Genomic DNA, 21,094 nt, shown 5'->3' on the forward strand with positions numbered 1-21,094 from the left:
GATAGAACAGTCTGACTGAGCGGTGGTAGGCAGCAGTAGGCTCGTAAGCATTCATTGAAACAGCACTTTTGTGCATTTGCCAGCAGCTCTTCGCTGTGCTTCAAGCATTGCGCTGCTTATGACTTCAAGCCTATCAACTCCCGAGATTAGGCTGGCAAATAGTATAGAGAGGAATAGTCCTATAATAACTACAACCTAAAACTTCTTACCTGGGAATATTGAAGACTCATGTTTAAAGGAACCACCAGCTTTCATATGTTCTCATGTTCTGAGCAAGGAACTTAAACGTTAGCTTTTTTACATGGCACATATTGCACTTTTACTTTCTTCTCCAACTTTGTTTTTGCATTATTTAAACCAAATTGAACATGTTTCATTATTTATTTGAGATTAAATTTATTTTATTCATGTATTATTTTAAGTTAAAATAAGTGTTCATTCAGTATTGTTGTAATTGTCATTATTACAAATATATATAAAATCGGCCGAGTAATCGGTATCGGCTTTTTTTGGTCCTCCAATAATCGGTATCGGCGTTGAAAAATCATAATCGGTCGACCTCTAGTAGTGCGTATGGCCCAGTGCATCACGGGAGTCGAATTCCCTGCCGTCCAGGACCTCTATACCAGGCAGTGTCAGATGAAGGCCCCAAAAGTTGTCAACGCTTCCAGCCACCCATGTCATAGACTATCTCTCCAGTACCGCACGGCAAACAGTACCGCAGCGCTAAGTCTCGAAGACCAAAAGGCTCGTGAACAGCTTCTACTCCCAAGCCATAAGACTGCTAAATAGTTTACCCGGACTATCTGCATTGACCCTTTTTTTGCACTAACTCTTTTTGACTCTATGCACACACATTGGACTCTACTCACACATACTTACATTTGACATTTCAACACAAACTCTCACACAACACATGCACACATTCGCCACACACACATCCACACTCATCACATACGCTGCTGCTACTGTCGTTTTATCTATCCTGTTGCCTAGTCACTTTACCTCTACCTATATGTACATAAGGTATCTACCTCAATATCCTCGTACCCCTGCACATCCACTCTGTACTGGTACCCCATGTATATAGCCAAGCTGTCATTGCTAATTTCTCCTATTAGTTTAGATTTTTATATTCTACATTGTTTGGAAGGGCTCGTAAGTAAGCATTTCACTTTTAGTCTACACCTGTTGTTTATGAAGCATGTGACAATTTGATTTGAATGACCAGGACCTGTTAAATATGGTTTCCTCATTTTCCTGGATAGACTCGTACATGGCGAATACTAAAGAAATTGCTCCACTTAGGTTGTGGGGGGGAAGAGGTTCCATACACCAGATTCCATAAACTCCAGCCCACATGCTGACATTGGTGTAGCAGCTTGATTACCTGTATGTGGTTGGATTGATGGTTTCCTGGAAAGACTCTGACATACTCTGAACAAAAATATAAACAGTACATGTAAAGTGATCCGCTGTTTGATGAGCTGAAAAAAAATATCCCAGAAATGTTTCATACTCACAAAAAGCTTATTTCTCATATGTTGTGTGCAAATTTCTTTACATTCCTGTTAGTGAGCATTTGTCCTTTGCTAAGATATGCCACACCTGTCAGGTGGATGGATTATCAAGAAACTGAGTAAACCTTGTGCTGGGGACTATTAACACAATGCCACATGTCTGAAGTGTTGAGGCAGTGTGCAATTGGCATGCTGACTGCAGGAATGTCCACCAGAGCTGTTGCTGGGGAATTGAATGTTAATTTCTCTACCATAAGCTGCCTCCAATGTTGTTTTAGAAAATGTGGCAGTACGTCCAACCGGCCTCACATAAGACAAATGGTGGTCACACCAGATACTGACTGGTTTTCTGATCCACGCCCCTACTTAAAAAAAAAAAAAAAAAAAAAGAAATATCTGTGACCAACAGATGCATATCTGTATTCCCAGTCATGTGAAATCCATAGATTAGGGCATAATGAATCCATTTCAATTGCCTGAATACCTTATATGAACTGTAACTATGTAAAATCTTTGAAATTGTAGCATGATATGTTTATTTTTACATTTACGTTTAGGTCATTTAGCAGATGCTCTTATCCTGAGTGATTTACAAGAGGAATTAGGGTTAAGTGCCTTGCTCAAGGGCTTGGGGATTCAATCCAGCGACCTTTTCGGTTACTGGCCAACGCTCTTAACCGCTAGGCTACCTGCCGCCCATAGAGACCACTGACTCATAGCCTACATAGAGACCACTGAAGCGTTCCACTCCACTTATCTTCTGGTGATATGACATTCTGCACCACTAGATTCCATAATCTCTCGACTGTGGTGGCTTGTTGGTTCTAAAGACAGCTTTGTCACTGTGTGAATGAGGTTCTTAGTAGTCTACATGAACTCAGCAAAAAAAGAAACGTCCCTTTTTCCAGACTCTGTCTTTCAAAGATAATTCATAAAAATCCAAATAACTTCACAGATATTAATTGTAAAGGGTTTAAATACTGTTTCCCATGCTTGTTCAATGAACCATAAACAATTAATGAACATGCACCTGTGGAACGGTTGTTAAGACACTAACAGATTGCAGACGGCAGACAATTAAGGTCACAGTTATGAAAACTTAGGACACTAAAGAGGCCTTTCTACTGACTCTAGAAAAACGGCAAAAGAAGATGCTCATCTGCGTGAACGTGTCTTAGGCATGCTGCAAGGAGGCATGGGGACTGCAGATGTGGCCTGGGCAATAAATTGCAATGTCCGTACTGTGAAACGCCTAAGACAGCGCTACAGGACGGACAGCTGATCGTCCTCGCAGTGGCAGACCACGTGTAACAACACCTGCACAGGATCGGTACATCCGAACATCACACCTGCGGGACAGGTACAGGATGGCGGCAACAACAACTGCCCGAGTTAAACCAGGAACGCACAATCCCTCCATCAGTGCTCAGACTGTCCGCAATAGGCTGAGGGAGGCTGGACTGAGGGCTTGTAGGACTGTTGTAAGGTAGATCCTCACCAGACATCATCCGCAACAACGTCGCCTATGGGCACAAACCCACTGTCGCTGGACCAGACAGGACTGGCAAGGAGTGCTCTTCACTGACGAGTCGCGGTTTTGTCTCACCAGGAGTGATGGTCGGATTTGTGTTTATCGTCGAAGGAATGAGCGTTACACCGTGGTCTGTACTCTGGAGCAGGATCGATTTGGAGAAGGAGGGTCCGTCATGGTCTGGGGAGGTGTGTCACAGCATCAGACTGAGCTTGTTGTCATTGCAGGCAATCTCAACGCTGTGCGTTACAGGGAAGACATCCTCCTCCCTCATGTTGTACTCTTCCTGCAGGCTCATCCTGACATGACCCTCCAGCATGACAATGCCACCAGCCATACTGCTCGTTCTGTGCGTGATTTCCTGCAAGACAGGAATGCCAGTATTCTGCCATGGCCAGTGAAGAGCCCGGATCTCAATCCCAATGAACACGTCTGGGACCTGTTGGCTCGGAGGGTGAGGGCTAGGGCCATTCCCCCCAGAAGTATCTGGGAATTAACCCCCCTTTGTTCAGGGACACATTATTCCACTTCTAAGTCTGTTTGGTTTGTCTCAGTTGTTGAATCTTATGTCCATACAAATCTTTACACGTTAAGTTTCCTAAAAATAAATGCAGTTGACATTGAGAGGATGTTTCTTTTTTTTGTTGCTGAGTTTATTTACCCAAGACCCCCAGAGCACTGGGCCGTGTGCAACAGTGTGTCTCTAAAACACTAATCCGATTTATTCGTGATGACCTCAGTAAGGCAGGCCCAAGAGCGGTCTGAGATGTGACGTACCCTCTCTAATCTAGATAGTTATGAAGCCCCTGGCTGATCTGAAATGTATGAAGAACCCCAGATCTGACTAATGTGGCGATTCCTCTCTAGTCTAGATCCAGCCAGTCCACATCCTGATTGGCTGAGTTATTTCAGGCCACAGGCAGCCAGTGTGTGTGGGTGGGTTTACTGTTTTTGGTATTGATCTCAGATTGCTTAAGGCGGCAGCATGCTTCCGTTCAGCTAGCGGCTAGCCAAACCGAACGCGTGTGCTCACACACTCCCTTGAAAGACCTTAGCTTGAAAACATTTGAGACGCTGTAGCCAGTGCTTTGAGACATACTTCCTCAAAGTAGTCTCAATTTATCTGAACTTGAGTTCTGTCATTAATTTTGATGTTTTTGTCGGAGATCTTAGTCGCGCAATCTTTCATCCAAGATGTTTGATGCAGTATTTCTCCAAAGAATGTGCATGAAAACGAGTCGAAGAATCCCTACTGTTGATCACCGCCGAAGGGGTGTGAACTCTGGCTACTGACTTCGGCTTGCCTTAGGGGGCACAATTTATTTTCTTAACAGCTGAAGAAACCCTTACCGAAATCCAAAATGTCACAAAATGACTTCATAATATATGCACGAACTGTTTCGTCTGGAAAGCATGTGGGCGATGTCTGTCTGCATTTAATTGCCATATGGGCGATTTCTGCCCTGACTGTGTTCGTTAACTGTATTTTGATATGCATCTGTTTTACTTTAAAACAACATTTGCTGCCAACCTGTCCTCTGTGGCACTGGGCCCAAACATTAGAGCAACATAATCAGGGCCATACACCCCATGGAGGGGTGACTTGGCTTCCTCTGTTCATAGCTTCAGGGGTCTGCTGCCACTGGACTATAGAAGCAACGATGCAGGCACTGACTGGTTTCCAGCAGCCAGGTTGCCCTAGGCTGTAGAGACGGGTGTACTGTACTCTGTAAAGGCACTAGACTAACATCAGCTCCAGCCCTGCTTGTACCCCATAGGGGCATGGTCATCAAGTCACCCTATCCCGGTCAACCCATCCCTTATCACACCGACCCCCCCCCCCCCCCAGACCTCTACACTCTCCACTCAGGGACATGATCATGTCAACCCACTCTGGCCCTCAGACCGTCACAGCACACTCAGCAGAGGAGAATGGAACAGCTGGGGAGGGTTCCACAAGACTGCGTCCCCTCAATGGATGGGGGGGGGGGGGGGGTAGGGGAGTTTAGAGGTGTCATTGTACTCAGTCAATAAAGGAGAGGAGAAGTGGGGGGCGGGGTTATCATGGTGGCAGGAATGCCTCTTTCCAGCCTGCTGTTGCATTCACACTGAATGAGGAGTTAGTAGGCCTTGTGGTGGGTGTATCGGCTCTGAGAGGGACACAGTGGGATTTATCAAGTGTGGGGTCTCGGACATTGCTTCAGTCTTATTCTTTGTCTTTCTTTTCGACTGGGGTGTCCTTGTCCCAGGTCTTTTGGCAAGAAGCCTTAATGAGGTCTGGGCTATGAAATATGGCAGACAGCCCAAAATAATATTTTTATGTTTATGAATGATTTCTGATTAATTTGTTACAGAGAAAAGTCTTTGAAATGTGAACAGTGGCGAACCTCCCAGTCAGCCTAGTGTTTGTTGCTGTCATGTGTCTGAGAGGCTGGGAAGACTAGGTACCCTATTTACTCACTCGGTCAAGTTTGAGCATTTGTTTAATCCAGTGTTGAATAAGTTCTATACTAGCTCTGTTCCTTCTTATTTTAGCCCCTTTGTCTTTTCAACGAATCTCTCTGTTTTCTTAACAGTATATTTGTATCTGCACGGACAGTTATTCCCCATCTCTCAGCCTGTATGGTTTTATAAAGTGTATGTGATACTCTGTGGTTAGTGACTTAACTGTAGACTAGACGCCCAGGTGAGAAATAATTCAGCAACCTGTGACTAGAATTCTGAAGCTCTGATTGCAGCCACTGAAGCTCGGCTGATGCAATCAGTGCAGAGAGAAGCTTTCTGTATTATTTCAGAAGCATTCACAGAATGATATAGATGTTAAAATGTATAGATATGAGTGCTTACAGATGTGTAGTCAGTGCTGTGAGAGGAAGGCTGTCTTCCCCACAGGGAATATGGTGCAGGGGGTCAATTAGCAAGGGAGACGGGCCGCGTATATTGAGGGAATTTAATTGACAAGTTGTTTCTCTCTCACGTGCACACACACACACACACACACACACACACACACACACAGGGGAGTGTGCTTAGCTGTGTTATTGATCATAGCCTGGGTCAGCGGTCAGACCAAGGGGGGCATAGGGTGTGCACTTTTTAAATGGGTTGATGGTACATGATGAAATTCTCACTCACCAGGCTGTTCTATTCAACAATGACTATTGATCCACTCTGGGATTTTTACTGCACATCCACTCAACCAAAATTGAGATTAAAAAAAGATTGACATATCATTCTTTATTTGGTATGGAAATGGTATACACCTTACTGCACTTTTTTATACACTATTACATACCCTTTAAAAGTACATCTGAATTATATTGAAGGACCTGTGCCTTTTTCTTTTTTGCATTTTTCATTCACTGTAATGTGACCAAAAACAACCCAGGTAGCCAGTGTGTACCCTGTGATGGAGACAGGTCCTAATCTGTTTCCAGTGCAGCCTGGTAATATCTTCAGTTATTTTGCTGTTTGTTTAGGTAGGTAGGTAGGTAGGTAGGTAGGGTGGCAGGTAGCAGCAGTTGGGTGCAGGGTGTTGGTTTGGCACACTGCCAGACTGTTCCTAGTTGTGACACCCTCGAGGGTCTCCAGCTAGCTAATTGTGTCCCCAGGCTATTGCGGAGCTCTGGTGCACAAGACTACCAGTTAGCTGCTAGCATACACCTAAAAGAAAAGTCCCTTTTTCAGGACCCTGTCTCAAAGATAATTAGTAAAAATCAAAATAACTTCACAGATCTTCACTGTAAATGGTTTAAATACTGTTTCCCATGCTTGTTCAATGAACCATAAACAATTAATGAATATGCACCTGTGGAACGGTCGTTAAAACACTAACAGATTAGACGGTAGGCAATTTAAGGTCACAGTTATGAAAAATTAGGACACTAAACAGGCCTTTTCTACTGACTCTGGAAAAACGCCAAAAGAAAGATGCCCAGGGTCCATGCTCATCTGCGTGAATGTGCCTTAGGCATGCTGCAAGGAGGCATGAGGACTGCTGATGTGGCCTGGGCAATACATTGCAATGTCCGTACTGTGAGACGCCTAAGACAGCGCTACCGGGAGACAAGGCGGACAGCTGATCGTCCTCGCAGTGGCAGACCACGTGTAATAACACCTGCACAGGATCGGTACATCCGAACATCACATCTGCGGGACAGGTACAGGATGGCAACAACAACTGCCCGAGTTACACCAGGAAGGCACAATCCCTCCATCAGTGCTCAGACTGTCCGCAATAGGCTGAGGGAGGCTGGACTGAGTGCTTGTAGGCCATGTTGTAAGGCAGGTCCTTACCAGACATCACCGGCAACAACGTTGCCTATGGGCACAAACCCACCTTATGCTGGACCAGACAGGACTGGCAAAAAGTGCTCTTCACTGACGAGTCGTGGTTTTGTCTCACCAGGGGTGATGGTCAGAGTCGCGATTATCGTCAAAGGAATGAGCGTTACACCGATGCCTGTACTCTGGAGCGGGATCGATTTGGAGATGGAGGGGCTGTCATGGTCTGGGGTGGTGTGTCACATCATCAGACTGCCTGCAATGACAACAAGCTCATTCTCAACGCTGTGTGTTACAGGGAAGACATCCTCCTCCCTCATGTGGTACCCTTCCTGCAGGCTCATCCTGACATGACCTTCCAGCATGGCAATGCCACCAGCCATACTGCTCGTTCTGTGCGTGATTTCCCGCAAGACAGTAATGTCAGTGTTCTGCCATGGCCAGCGACGAGCCCGGATCTCAATCCCATTGAGCACGTCTGGGACCTGTTGGATCGGAGGGTGAGGGCTAGGGCGAGATACTGTTACTTTTGACCCCCCCCTTTTGTTCAGGGACACATTATTCCATTTCTGTTAGTCACATGTCTGTGGAACTTGTTCAGTTTGTCTCAGTTGTTGAATCTTATGTTCATACAAATAGTTACAAATGTTAAGTTTGCTGAAAATAAATGCAGTTGACAGTGAGAGGATGTTTATTTTTTTGCTGAGTTTATAATGTGCTTGTGGGGCCTCATCCTTACTGTAGGGCTTCCCTAACGCAGCAGCACTGTTTATAGACTATAGTGTTGTCTTCTCCTCAGGAAAACTGTTTTGGGTGTGGTCTCTCTTCCTCTTATAATAACCTGGTCATGGAGCTCTGTCTATACAGCCCATTGTTTACAGTGTACAACTAAAATACAATACATTGGAATAGGAGGGAAGGGAATTCCTTTATTTTAAGTGCAATACCTAAATGTCTCTGTCTCTGCTTTCTCCCAGTTACACAGTACACACATTGGTATGTACAGTTGAAGTCAGAAGTTTACATACACTTAGGTTGGAGTCATTAAAACTGGTTTTTCAACCACTCCACAAGTTTCTTGTTAACAAACTATAGTTTTGGCAAGTCGGTTAGGACATCTACTTTGTGCAAGACACATGTATTTTTCCCAACAATTGTTTACAGACAGATTATTTCACTTATAATTCACTATCACAATTTCAGTGGGTCAGAAGTTTACATACACTAAGTTGACTGCCTTTAAACAGCTTGGAAAATTCCAGAAAATGATGTCAAGCTTTAGAAGCTTCTGATAGGCTAATTTACATAATTTGAGTTAATTGGAGGTGTACCTGTGGATGTATTTCAAGGCCTACCTTCAAACTCAGTGCCTCTTTGCTTGTCAACATGGGAAAAAGAAATCAGCTAAGACCTCAGAAAAATGTTGTATCCCTCCACAAGTCTGGTTCATCCTTGGGAGCAATTTCCAAACGCCTGAAGGTACCACGTTCATCTGTACAAACCAGTAGAACGCAAGTATAAACACCATGGTACCACTTAGCCGTCATACCGCTCAGGAAGGAGACGCGTTCTGTCTCCTAGAGACGAATGAACTTTGGTGTGAAAAGTGCAAATCAATCCCAGAACAGCAAAGGACCTTGTGAAGATGCTGGAGGAAACGGGTACAAAAGTATCTATATTCACAGTAAAACAAGTCCTATATTGACATAACCTGAAAGACCGCTCAGCAAGGAGGAAGCCACTGCTCCAAAACCGCCATAAAAAAAAAAAAAGCCAGACTATGGTTTGCAACTGCACATGGGGACAAAGATCGTACTTTTTGGAGAAATGTCCTCTGGTCTGATGAAACAAAAATAGAACTGTTTGGCCATAATGACCATCATTATGTTTGGAGGAAAAAGGGGAGGCTTGCAAGCCGACGAACAACATCCCAACCGTGAAGCACATCGGTGGCAGCATCATGTGGTGGGGGTGCTTTGCTGCAGGAGGGGTGGTGCACTTCACAAAATAGATGGCATCATGAGGTAGGAAAATTATGTGGATATATTGAAGCAACATCTCAAGACATCAGTCAGGAAGTTAAAGCTTGGTCGCAAATGGGTCTTCCAAATGGACAATGACCCCAAGCATACTTCCAAAGTTGTGGCAAAATGGCTTAAGGACAACAAAGTAAAGGTATTGGAGTGGCCATCACAAAGCCCTGACCTTAATCCCATAGAAAATGTGTGGGCAGAACTGAAAAGCATGTGTGAGCAAGGAGGCCTACAAACATGACTGTTACACCAGCTCTGTCAGGAGGAATGGGCCAAAATTCACCCAACTTAGTGGGAAGCTTGTGGAAGGCTACCCAAAACATTTGGCCCAAGTTAAATAATTTAAAGGCAATGCTACCAAATACTAATTGAGTGCATGTACACTTCTGACCCACTGGGAATGTGACGAAAGAACTAAAAGCTGAAATAAATAATTCTCTCTACTACTTTTCTGACAATTCACATTCTTAAAATGATGTGTTGATCCTAAGACAGGGTATGTTTACTAGGATTAAATGTCAGGAATTGTGAAGAACTGAGTTTAAATGTATTTGGCTAAGGTGTATGTAAACTTACGACTTCAACTGTATGTGGTGCTTTTGAAGCAGTCCTGGCGGAGTGGATGGAAGCAGGAGTCCTGCTGTTCCCATGGGCTGTCTGTGATTGTAAGAGAGAGGCTCTGTGATTGGAAGAGAGAGGCTCTGTGATTGGAAGAGAGAGGCTCTGTGATTGGAAGAGAGAGGCTCTGTGATTGGAAGAGAGAGGCTCTGTGATTGGAAGAGAGAGGCTCTGTGATTGGAAGAGAGAGGCTCTGTGATTGGAAGAGAGAGGCTCTGTGATTGGAAGAGAGATGCCTGGGGGAACATTCTCTGACTGTTACTGTGTCGAGCCCAGCACTGGTCGGAGCTACCTAGCCTGTCTCTGCTGTCTCCTTGATCTTGGTTGGTTGGGGAGGAGGAGAGGAGGCTGAAGCTTTTGCTTTTGTCTCAACCTTTCACTTGTGCTTGCTTTCACTTGCTGACTCGTCTCACTCCTAATGACGTACATGTAGAATTTGAAACACTTGGTCTACAGCTTCTCCATCAGCTTAATGTTAATAGCCTATCGGTCTCCAAATAACCATCATGTATTTATAAAGCCCTTCTTACATCAGCAGATATCTCAAAGTGCTGTACAGAAACTCAGCCTAAAACCCCAAACAGCAAGCAATGCAGGTGTAGAAGCACCATCAAGCCAAAGGTCCAGAAAAACAAACAAAAACACGTGGCCTATGGATGTCCTAGATTGCACAGCTCTGTATTGTTCTGCATAGCAACAGAGGAAGAGGAAATAAGGCCCAGGCAAAATTTATTAGATTTTTTTCAAAATTTCTGGCCAGTGATCTTTCTTTGACCCTCTGGTCCCAACACATCTTCAAAGCCATTCCTCCCAATGATGGTTCCATAATGTTACTGAGCTGTAGATGATGATCATGAAGTCATTTTCTTTCTCCTCCCCACTTCCCTGTTTAAACAAAGGTAGATTTTACAGTTGAGGAGATGGCTGTTGTCAAGGGACACGTCTACCTATTGCACAATACACACCTGCGCACACGAAGGGATGAGGTCAGCCAAAAACTATTTTTGTTTTTGTACTGAAGGAGTTACCATTGTTGGGTGGGTAATGGAGAGAGGGTAGGAGAGGAGAGATTTGACTCCAGTACCTGAACATGACCTCACCTGTTCCTGCAGGCTGAAATCGATCTGCACTAATCAATAATGTAAACCAGACTTCTTAGTGTGTCCCAGCCTGTTTTCCACTAACATGGCTGATAAACCAGTATTGTGTTTAGTTGGGCCTACCATAGCATCTCCATCACCCTTTTAAACGGTAAACTGAAAATATATATTTTTTTCTGATTGGACAAGTCCAGGTAGTCCCTCCCTCACTGTTTGTCATTTCAATTATAATTTTTATTTTATTTGTGGCTAATGATTATGACCCAGTACTGGAAAAACAAGGCAAATATCTCCATCAATAAGGTCTAGTTAGAGCCTTGAAGGCACCATCTGCATGGCTGTTGTCATGTTTAATTTACACTGGTTTGGTTTCTCTTATGCTGATTGAGATGATTTGGACTAGCTGACAGCAGGAGTTGACCAGGCAAAGAGATTATGCTTTCTAAATGACACCCTATTCTCTTTATAGTGCGCTACATTTCACCAGAGCCTAGTCAAAAGTAGTGCACTATAAAGGGAATATGGTGCCATTTGGGTTGTAGACAGAGATAGCTAGGGAACTCTATTTAGCTATGCATCATAGCCAACACCTGCAGCTACTGTTAGTGTCCTCACTGGCCCGTCCTCCAGGGGGTAAACCGATAGGCAGCCGGTCTCAGAGCTGCCGTTCTCCCTCAAATTCCTCTCGATGATCACCTGCCTGCTGAAACAACATGATGGCTTGAGCCTGTAACACCCTGTAACACCTCTACAAAGCCCCAGTGCTAGCCATATTATACAAATCTTGTAATGGGAAATTGTTTAATGATGTTGCTTCCCTAAATTGATCTATTTAAGTATTAATAGGTGTTTTCTAAAAAGGCCTGGGGGTGTGATGGATAGAACATAAGCCTGTGTTTGAATATTGATGAGGTGTAACAGAATAACAGACATATGGGGCCCTCTAGTCAGACAGTCTTATGTTTATGGCCATAAGAGGCTCCAGTCCAGATGCACCATGCTTATTTAATAATGTTGCACCCAAACCCAAGCATCTGTTAATAACAGAGAAGTAGTAAGATGTTGATTAAATAAGGCAGAGTTCCCACAGTTACAAAACATGCTAGAGTGATCCCTATCCACAAGAATGGCAGAACAACCAACAAGGTTAACTATAGATGTGTCTATTTTGAGTGTGCTGTCTAAAGTAATTTATGAACAGAGGAATAGATCAAGACTAATATTCTTGGTCTGGTTTTAGAAAGTCCCACTCCACTGACACATCTATTGTTTTTAACATACTTTATTAGGGGAGGAGAGAGAGAGAGCGTGAGTAAGGGGGTCAGAACAGCAGGTCCGGGACAAGATGGCATGACCTGTGAACAGGTTAGTGTTCCATAGCCGCAGGCAAAACACCAGAAACTGGATCAGCAGCACGAGAAGGTAGCACGACTGATGAACAGGTTAGGGTTCCATAGCTGCAGGCAAAACCGCGGAAACTGGATCAGCAGCATAACCAGATGGACTGGGGACATGAACAGCCAGGAGTCATCAGGTCATGTTGTCTTGAGGCATGGTCCTAGGGCTCAGGTCCACCGGGAGGGGAGAGAAAGAAAGTGTGAGATGGGAGAATTAGAGTAGAGTACCTAAGATTACACAGGACATCAGATAAGACATGAGAATTGCACCAGATATGACAGACTGACTCTAGCCCCCCGGCATATAGACTATTGCAGCATAGATACTGGAGACGGGAGATCGGGGAACACTGTGGCCCTGTCCGGGACAGGGCCAACCAGGCAAGATATAAACCCAACCACTGCCAAATCACTTTCTCCACACCACTAAAGGGATATCAACAGACCACTAACTTACTACCCTGAGACAAGGCTGAGTATAGCCCACGTAGATCTCCCCCACTACATGAGCCCGAGGACAGGAAGGGCAAGCCAATGACTGAGCCCCCGTAATAGGGTCAGAGGCAGAGAATCCCAGTGGAGAGAGGGGAGCCGGCCCGGCAGAGACAGCAAAGGTGGTTCGTCACTCCAGTGCCTTGCCATTCACCTGCACACCCCTGGGCCAGACTACACTCAATTATAGGACCTACTGAGAGATGTCTTCAGTAAAGACTTAAAGGTTGAGACTGAGTCTGCGTCTCACGTGGATCGGCAGACCATTCCATAAAAATGTACCTCTATAGTCAAAATATCTGCCTCCAGCTGTTTGCTTAGAAATTTTAGGAATAATAACGAGGCCTGTGTGTTGTGACCGTAACGTACGTGTAGCTATGTACTGCAGAACCAAATTGGTGAGAGGGGTAGGAGCAAGTCCATAATTTGTACGTTAATTTGTAGAACTAGCGTCACTGTTTTGTTTTACTTTTAAACATTTGCTGCCATCCACTTCCTTATGTCTGGAACACAGGCTTCCAGGGTAGGCAATTTTGGGGCTTCACCATGTTTGATCGAAATGTACTGCTTGTGTGTCATCCGCATAGCAGTGAATGTTGACATTGTGTTTCCGAATGACATTACCAAGCGGTAAGATAGAGAACAGTAGTGGTCTTAGAATGGAACCTTGAGGAGCACCGAATCTTTCCATTGATTTGTCAGAGGACACGCCATCCACAGAGACTAACTGATATATTTCTGACAGATCAGATCTGAACTTGTCCGTGTAAACCAAATGTGGTTTCCAATCCCTCCAAAAGAATGTTGGGCTCGATTGGTGTCGAATGCAGGACTAAGGTCTAGGAGCATGAAGATACACACGTTAACAATATGAAATCAGCCTGCTCTCGTAATTGATTTTGTATACAGATGACTCTGCTCTACTGGTGTCCCATAAGAACAAAGCCTCAGTGGAAAAGATCCTTAGTGCAGAGTTATCCAATATCAGTAAATTCCTTTCAGAAAACCTTTCTCTGCATATTGGAAAAAACAGAATCCAGAGTAAAGCTTGAAGGTCCCCTGGTTTTAGTGTCCACGTGGGCAACTCAGTGGTTACACAAAAAACCTTGGTCAGCTACCTTGGGTGTGAATTGGTTGGGTACTTGACTGGTGACACTATGGCCGTGAAGGTTTTGACAAAGATAAACCACAAAATTGTATTCCAATCTCGGACCTCAAAATATCTTGATAGTGACAGCCTAATGACACTGACAGGTGCGCTAGTTCAGTATCACTTTTATGCGTGCACATCATGGTTCACCAGCATCCCTAAACAGCTAAAAAATAAGCTACAGACCAGCCAAAACAAGCTGGTGGAAACTGTGCTTAACTCCCTCGTACTCATCGAAGGTCGAGCATTTTAAACAGCTAGTCTGGCTATCTGTAGAGAAAAGGGTAGTGTATCTTGTAAGATCACCTTTTTTATATACTGTCACGGTTGAGTGGAACAAACTACCACAGCAACTCAAAGCCATGCCGAGCATAACTTCATTTTAAAATAATGTAAAAATCTGGCTAATCAAGGAATAGAACAATTGTTTCATGTCTGGATCTATGTCATGTATCTCTATGTTTATGTATTTGCACCATGGAATTTATGGACTACCAGGGGAACTAAGGACAAGCAACACCTGGTGACATTTTCACTGAGCTGCTGCTAGTGTAAGATGAGGAGCCTAGCAGGCAGTTAGACTCGGCTCTGTTCTGCTGTTTCTTTACCGATCTTGTGCTCTGGCTTTCTAGGTCAGTGCATTTGAAACAGAAGTGGGGGGTGTTTTTTGTGTTAGAGGTTTCTCAGGATGACGTGGGTAACAAATGGAATGCCCAACGGTTTTCACCTGACAATAGAGCTGTAGCTAGGCTGGGGCCTCTGCCAAGGGTCTGCTGCAATAGAAGGGAGGGAGAGTGAAAGTGGTCATTACCCCACACCACTACCACCCAGCCCCTCTATACAGAAGGCCCCTCCCTTGTAGTGGCGGCAGGCCCTTTGATTCTCCCCCAGGCCTGTCTAATCTAATGCCTCCAGAGTCCAGTGAAACCTGTATGGGAAAGGAGGGAAAGAAAAGGAGTAAAGATGTCATAGTAACTTCTTTGCTAATGCTCTCTTGCAATCGCTCTCTTTTTCTCTCGCACTCTCTCAGAATGAGGCTAACCTGACCCTAATCTTTCAGTTTTCCCTTTTTACATATCCTGCAGTATTACCTGAAGACAGTTAAATTCTCCAACAAGAGTCACGTTGTTCACTTTACTACAATGAGTTGTTTGAAGCACGTGCCTGGGGTTTACAGCTATAACCATTACAGGTGACCTACCAGTGTCAAGTTGTGTGGGTGTAATGTTTTCTATGTAGGTGTGTGTTTGAACGAGGAGCTAAGGTCATTTGGACATGTTGGGTCTGGTTTACTGTGTCTGTGTGATGTGTTATAGCTTGTTACCAAGGTGTCCATTGTTCCTCTGGTCCATTCTCTCACACAGACAGACATTGAGCATTCCATTTGTTACCCATGTGAGTGACACGAGAGCACAAACAGTACGTACATGCATGCACGTGTTGTATGTATGTGATTGTGTTCCTTCCTGATTCCCAACAAAAAATGTTTTGTGTGTAATTACAACCCTGCCCATATTCTCTCTCACTAGGAGATTGTTACAGCTGGGCACTGCATTGGTTACTGTATGAACTCCCCTCCTCCCCAAACGTGTTCTCTACAAACTGAAAATGGTCCTTTCCATCAATATTTCCTGTCTGTGTTTAATACGTTTCCCTTTCCCACCTTGCTGTGGGTCTCTGTTCAAGCTCTGTTAGCGACTTCACCATTCAAATTCATGCCAGTGGAAGCTTCCTGTTCTGTTCTAGCTGGAGTCTGTGGCTTTATTAGTTAGCCTAGTTAACCCCTGTACTGCGTTACAAGTCGACACAGTACTTCTGCTGCAATGGTTTCCTTCCTCTGGTCCTGCTCTTACTTAACCCGGTATGTTCTCCTCTGTGTTTTCAGGACAGTCTCCAGCAGCTCATCCTGATGACCCTGCCTAATGTGCTGACCATCGCGAAGGACCCCCTCTCAGGTACTGTGGTGCTCATTCTCTTGTTCACAAACTCACAACAAGCCTTGGGTAGCTACGCCTCTAAATTCAGTTGGCTAGCTGGCTAGTGCAATATTTAAGTTAGGGGTCCCCATCTCTTGTTCACACTCACAATAAGTGCTTACAACTGCCTTTACGTATTCCCTTGTAATCTCGGTCCAGATACTGTTCTGAATGAGGGCCTGTTGGGGTGGAAAGGATGCACATGTTGTGGCCTTTTACTGGAGTCAGTCAGGAAGTGGGAAAGGCAGGAAAAGTCCTTTGGAGCCCTTCTATCTATAGGAGGCTAATCAGGCCATGGAGAGTGCTGAGTGTGTGGGCTCTCCGGCCTGGTGTCGACAACCTCGCCAGCATAGACCTGATATGGCTAGATGTGGCTATGGAGACCGTCAGACCTTATATAGTGGGTGTGAAAGGTCAGAGAGGGCTGCTGTCCGCAAGATACAGGTATAGCTGGGGATAGTTCACCTAAGGCTACTATGGTATATTGAGCCTTGATGGGACCATCTAGTCTGATTAGTAACAACTAAACTTTTATGAGAAGGAAGAGTTGTTTTTGTTTCCTCATCTAATTTTAATCTCTGAACCCAGAACCGTATATTGTGTACACTACTCTGTCATGAGTTTAAATCTAGCTAGTGTGGTTTATTCCGCCTCTGTCCCATATGACTTTTTTGAAACTCCACCTAGCTAGATGACTCCATAAAGCTAATACCCCGTAGTTTACACATACTCTATGTAGTTCATGTATGTACTTGCCGTGCGGTACAGTATGCATGAATGAATAAAAGGAACACCAGACCAGTTATTTCTATGGCTTTTGTAACTGCTGGCGTGAGAGTAGAGTATCTCCAGGATAATGACGTCATGTTTGAAGTGTTCAGCTTCACCGCCAGACAATGTTGTTCCTTCTCCTCCCGGTGGCTAGGCCTTTCATGGGTTGGGCCACTACCATGCCGCTCACACGCTTGTTTTGCATGTTGGTTCCTGCAACTGTCTGTCAGACACACAAATAACTTATCAGGACCCATGTGGCTTATTTTTTTATTTTCCTGCCAGGAGCCAAGTTATCTAGATCTAGGCCTCTTGATTGGTTCCGTATGAAAACGTGTTTAGCAATCAAGGACAATAGTGGTCTAACATTGAATGGTGGAGTTGTTGGGAGGCTTTAGCTGTAAGCCAGCCTTGGTATGTGAACTGAATCTCAATATTGGTTAATGGGGTATGTGTTAATATTATTGTGTGTGGATTGACGCGTAATGTTTGTATTGAATGGCCTTACGAAGTTAGCTTTTCCATGACTTCCTATGTTAAGTGTAGATTAGAAACAGTGAAAAGCTCCTCTCAGGGTTACAGCACTGCCTGCCCTGTGTACCTCTTTTGTCTTTTTAGTTGGTCTCAATGGAATAAGGGCAGAGCTGGGTCGCAGACAGGGTCTCCCTGGCAACCGTGTTGCCCTTTCCCCAGAGTGTTGATCAAGTTTTTTTTAAGTCCCTTCCAGGCCCAAGGGGATGGACACACACACACACACACACACACAGCTGATCCCAGACAAACCCTGCACAAAACGACATGGTAAATACTTTTTTACAATCATGTCTTTCAAAAATTAAGGGCTTGCTACGTCCACAAAAACACCCAAACGTAATCCTGAGCTGTGTCAGATTTTAATGATTGACCCACTAACTGATGGCTCCTAACCATCAGTGATGGGAGAGATCTTCCAGCCCACTGGTGTAAGAACTGGGGGGATGGGAGAGGTCCACAAAACTGTCATTTGGGATTTGCTGCCTGCCTGGCAGGTTGACGTTTATTGGGATGACGCTTGTCATTTCCTTTATGATTGATGAGGATCTTCATATTGCAAATGGACGGTCCCTTACTGGACGTCTGCGAGTGTTTTATTAAAATAGGCCGAAGGCCTCAGGTCGTCCCCCTGGACGCGGTGTTCCGGGAAGTAAAAAAGAAAATAAGTTTCCTGGGCAATTGGTTTCCGCAATATCAAATTGTAATTAAAAAATAATAATTCTGCTCTTCCGGAATATTCCACCAGCTGGCTGTATATGGCAAATGGACATTTCATCACCAAATGGACATGGCCGTTTCTCATAAACAGAAAAGACTTCAAACGAAACTCGGTGAGCACAGGGGTGGCCAAATGTACTTTTAGCCCAGAAACAAGATGGCATCGAGGCCACAACGCTCTTTGAGTTAATGCACATTTTGTGGGATTAAAGGTTGAAAACAGTAATACAGTGTTAATTTGACCGCTTCACGTCAAAGTACATAAACCTACGATGTAAGGAAAAATACAGTTGAAGTCGGAAGTTGACATGCACCGTAGCCAAATATATTTAAACTCCGTTTTTCACAATCCTGACATTTAATCATTGTAAAAATTCCCTGTCTTAGGTCAGTTAGGATCACCACTTTATTTTAAGAATGTGAAATGTCAGAATAATAGTGGTGTGATTTATTTCAGCTTTTATTTCTTTCATCACATTCCCAGTGGGTCAGAAAACAATTAGAATCAATTAGTATTTGGTAGCATTGCCTTTAAATTGTTTAACTTGGGTCAATTGTTTTGGGTAGCCTTCCACAAGCTTCCCACAAGAAGTTGGGTGAATTTTGGCCCATTCCTCCTGCCAGAGCTGGTGTAACTGAGTCATGTTTGTAGGCCTCCTTGCTCGCACATGCTTTTTCAGTTCTGCCCACACATTTTCTATAGGATTAAGGTCAGGGCTTTGTGATGGCCACTCCAATACCTTGACTTTGTTGTCCTTAAGCCACTTTGCCACAACTTTGGAAGTATTCTTGGGGTCATTGTCCATTTGGAAGAACCATTTGCGACCAAGCTTTAACTTCCTGACTGATGTCTTGAGATGTTGCTTCAATATATCCACATAATTTTCCTACCTCATGATGCCATTTATTTTGTGAAGTGCACCAGTCTCTCCTGCAGCAAAGCACCCCCACAGCATCATGCTGCCACCCCAGTGCTTCACGGTTGGGATGGTGTTCATCGGCTTGCAAGCCTCCCTCTTTTTCCTCCAAACATAACGATGGTCATTATGGACAAACAGTCAGAGGACATTTCTCCATGTGCAGTTGAAAACCGTAGTCTGTCTTTTTTTATGGTGGTTTTGGAGCAGTGGCTTCTTCCTTGCTGAGCGGCCTTTCAGGTTATGTCGATATAGGACTGGTTTTACTGTGGATATAGATACTTTTGTACCTGTTTCCTCCAGCATCTTCACAAAGTTCTTTGCTGTTGTTCTAGGATTGATTTGCACTTTTTCGCACCAAGTACGTTCATCTCTAGGAAACAGAACGCGTCTCCTTCCTGAGTGGTATGACGGCTAAGTGGTCCCATGGTGTTTATACTTGCGTACTATTGTTTGTACAGATTAACGTGGTACCTTCAAGCTTTTGGAAATTGCTCCCAAGGATGAACCAGACTTGTGGAGGTCTCCAATTTATATATTTTTTCTGAGGTCTTGGCTGATTTCTTTTGATTTTCCCATGATGTCAAGCAAAGAGGCACTGAGTTTGAAGGTAGGCCTTGAAATACATCCACAGGTACACCTCCAATTGACTCAAATGATGTGAAATTAGCCTATCAGAAGCTTCTAAAGCCATGACATAATTTTCTGGAAGCTTCCAAGCTGTTTAAAGGCACAGTCAACTTAGTGTATCTAAACTTCTGACCCACTGGATTTGTGATACAGATTATTTCACTTATAATTCACTGTATGTAAACAATTGTTGGAAAAATTACTCATGTCTTGCACAAAGTAGATGTCCTAACCGACTTGCCAAAACTACAGTTTGTTAACAATAAATTTGTGGAGTGGTTGAAAAACTAGTTTTAATGACTCCAACCTAAGTGTATGTAAACTTCTGACTTCAACTGTGTAACCATCCATTTATCTATCGTAGTTTACGAGAATTCGTACAAAGTCAATTTCATGATGCTTAAATAAATTTTGTTTTTAAGTTGAGGCGTGTTCAGGCGATACCATTAAGGCGGATTTTGGGGGTCCACGTGATTTTTCTGTTCTCTCTCACACACACAGTCAATATGGAGTGACACAGTGTGGGGCTTACAGACACACAGAGCCTGCAATAGTTACCTGCGTTCGAACCATCAAAGAACCGTCAGACCTAGAACTCTGAAACTTTAGAGCTTAAGTCGGTAGTGCACGGTGAGTTATGTGTCTCTAGAAGGTTCTCAGGCTGAGAAACAGCCTCGTCCATTTGCAATGTCTTCAATTCATTTAACGTCGCAAAAATGACGACATTTAGAGAAGTACAAGAATCACAAGACTAGGTACATTGACATTGTTCAATGTCAGAACTGGACCCGCAGCTCCAATTTAAAAATAAAATAATAATGGTTTTAACAGAAGGCGCTATGAATTGTGGGCCGGCTTTGAAATATGCGATAGTTGGCTTCTAAAAGAGTTGGACAAAGTAAGTTTGTCAGTATGTATAAGTTTGGTGTCAGTATGATATCTTATTGACTGATGGCTGACTTGATGAAAGTATAATATATTGGCATTGTGCGTTTTACATTGCGAATGGACAGTGTACATTTCCATAGTATTTAATGAGGGATTTCCCATCACCAAATAGACAGGCTGAAATCAACACCAACGAGTGATGGAGAGGAACCACTATCACTGCTCGGCCATCCCGAGTTCAACAAGCCAGTCAATTGGGCATTTCTGCAGTATATTAGAGCATGTCCAATTCGTGATGCTAAATGCCCATTGTAATACATTGCAAATGGACAGTGTACAATTGTACATTTCCAATATATTTAATGAGGGATTTACCTTCACCAAATGGACAGCCTGAAATCAACACCAACAAGCGATTGGACCGTGTCCAATTACACACATGCTATATTGTCAGTGTGAACATGCTCTTCTGCAAGTTGACAATGTCCATTGCCAATGTATATCCATAAGTACTTCCCATTACGAAATGGACATGC

The 21,094-nt window shown here is 43.9% G+C and overlaps 1 protein-coding gene across 1 annotated transcript in view; it reads left to right on the plus strand.

The window, feature by feature from the left end:
• Positions 1-21,094, plus strand: part of LOC120060405 (protein Daple-like) — an 84,227-nt gene that overhangs the window by 15,902 nt on the left and 47,231 nt on the right. Inside the window, exon 4 of the mRNA XM_039009710.1 lies at positions 16,011-16,080. Coding sequence (XP_038865638.1) covers positions 16,011-16,080 — 70 coding nt within the window. The remainder of the gene's footprint in view (positions 1-16,010; positions 16,081-21,094) is intronic.

Source organism: Salvelinus namaycush, chromosome 15 (genome assembly GCF_016432855.1).
Source record: "Salvelinus namaycush isolate Seneca chromosome 15, SaNama_1.0, whole genome shotgun sequence".
Lineage (NCBI taxonomy): Eukaryota > Metazoa > Chordata > Actinopteri > Salmoniformes > Salmonidae > Salvelinus > Salvelinus namaycush.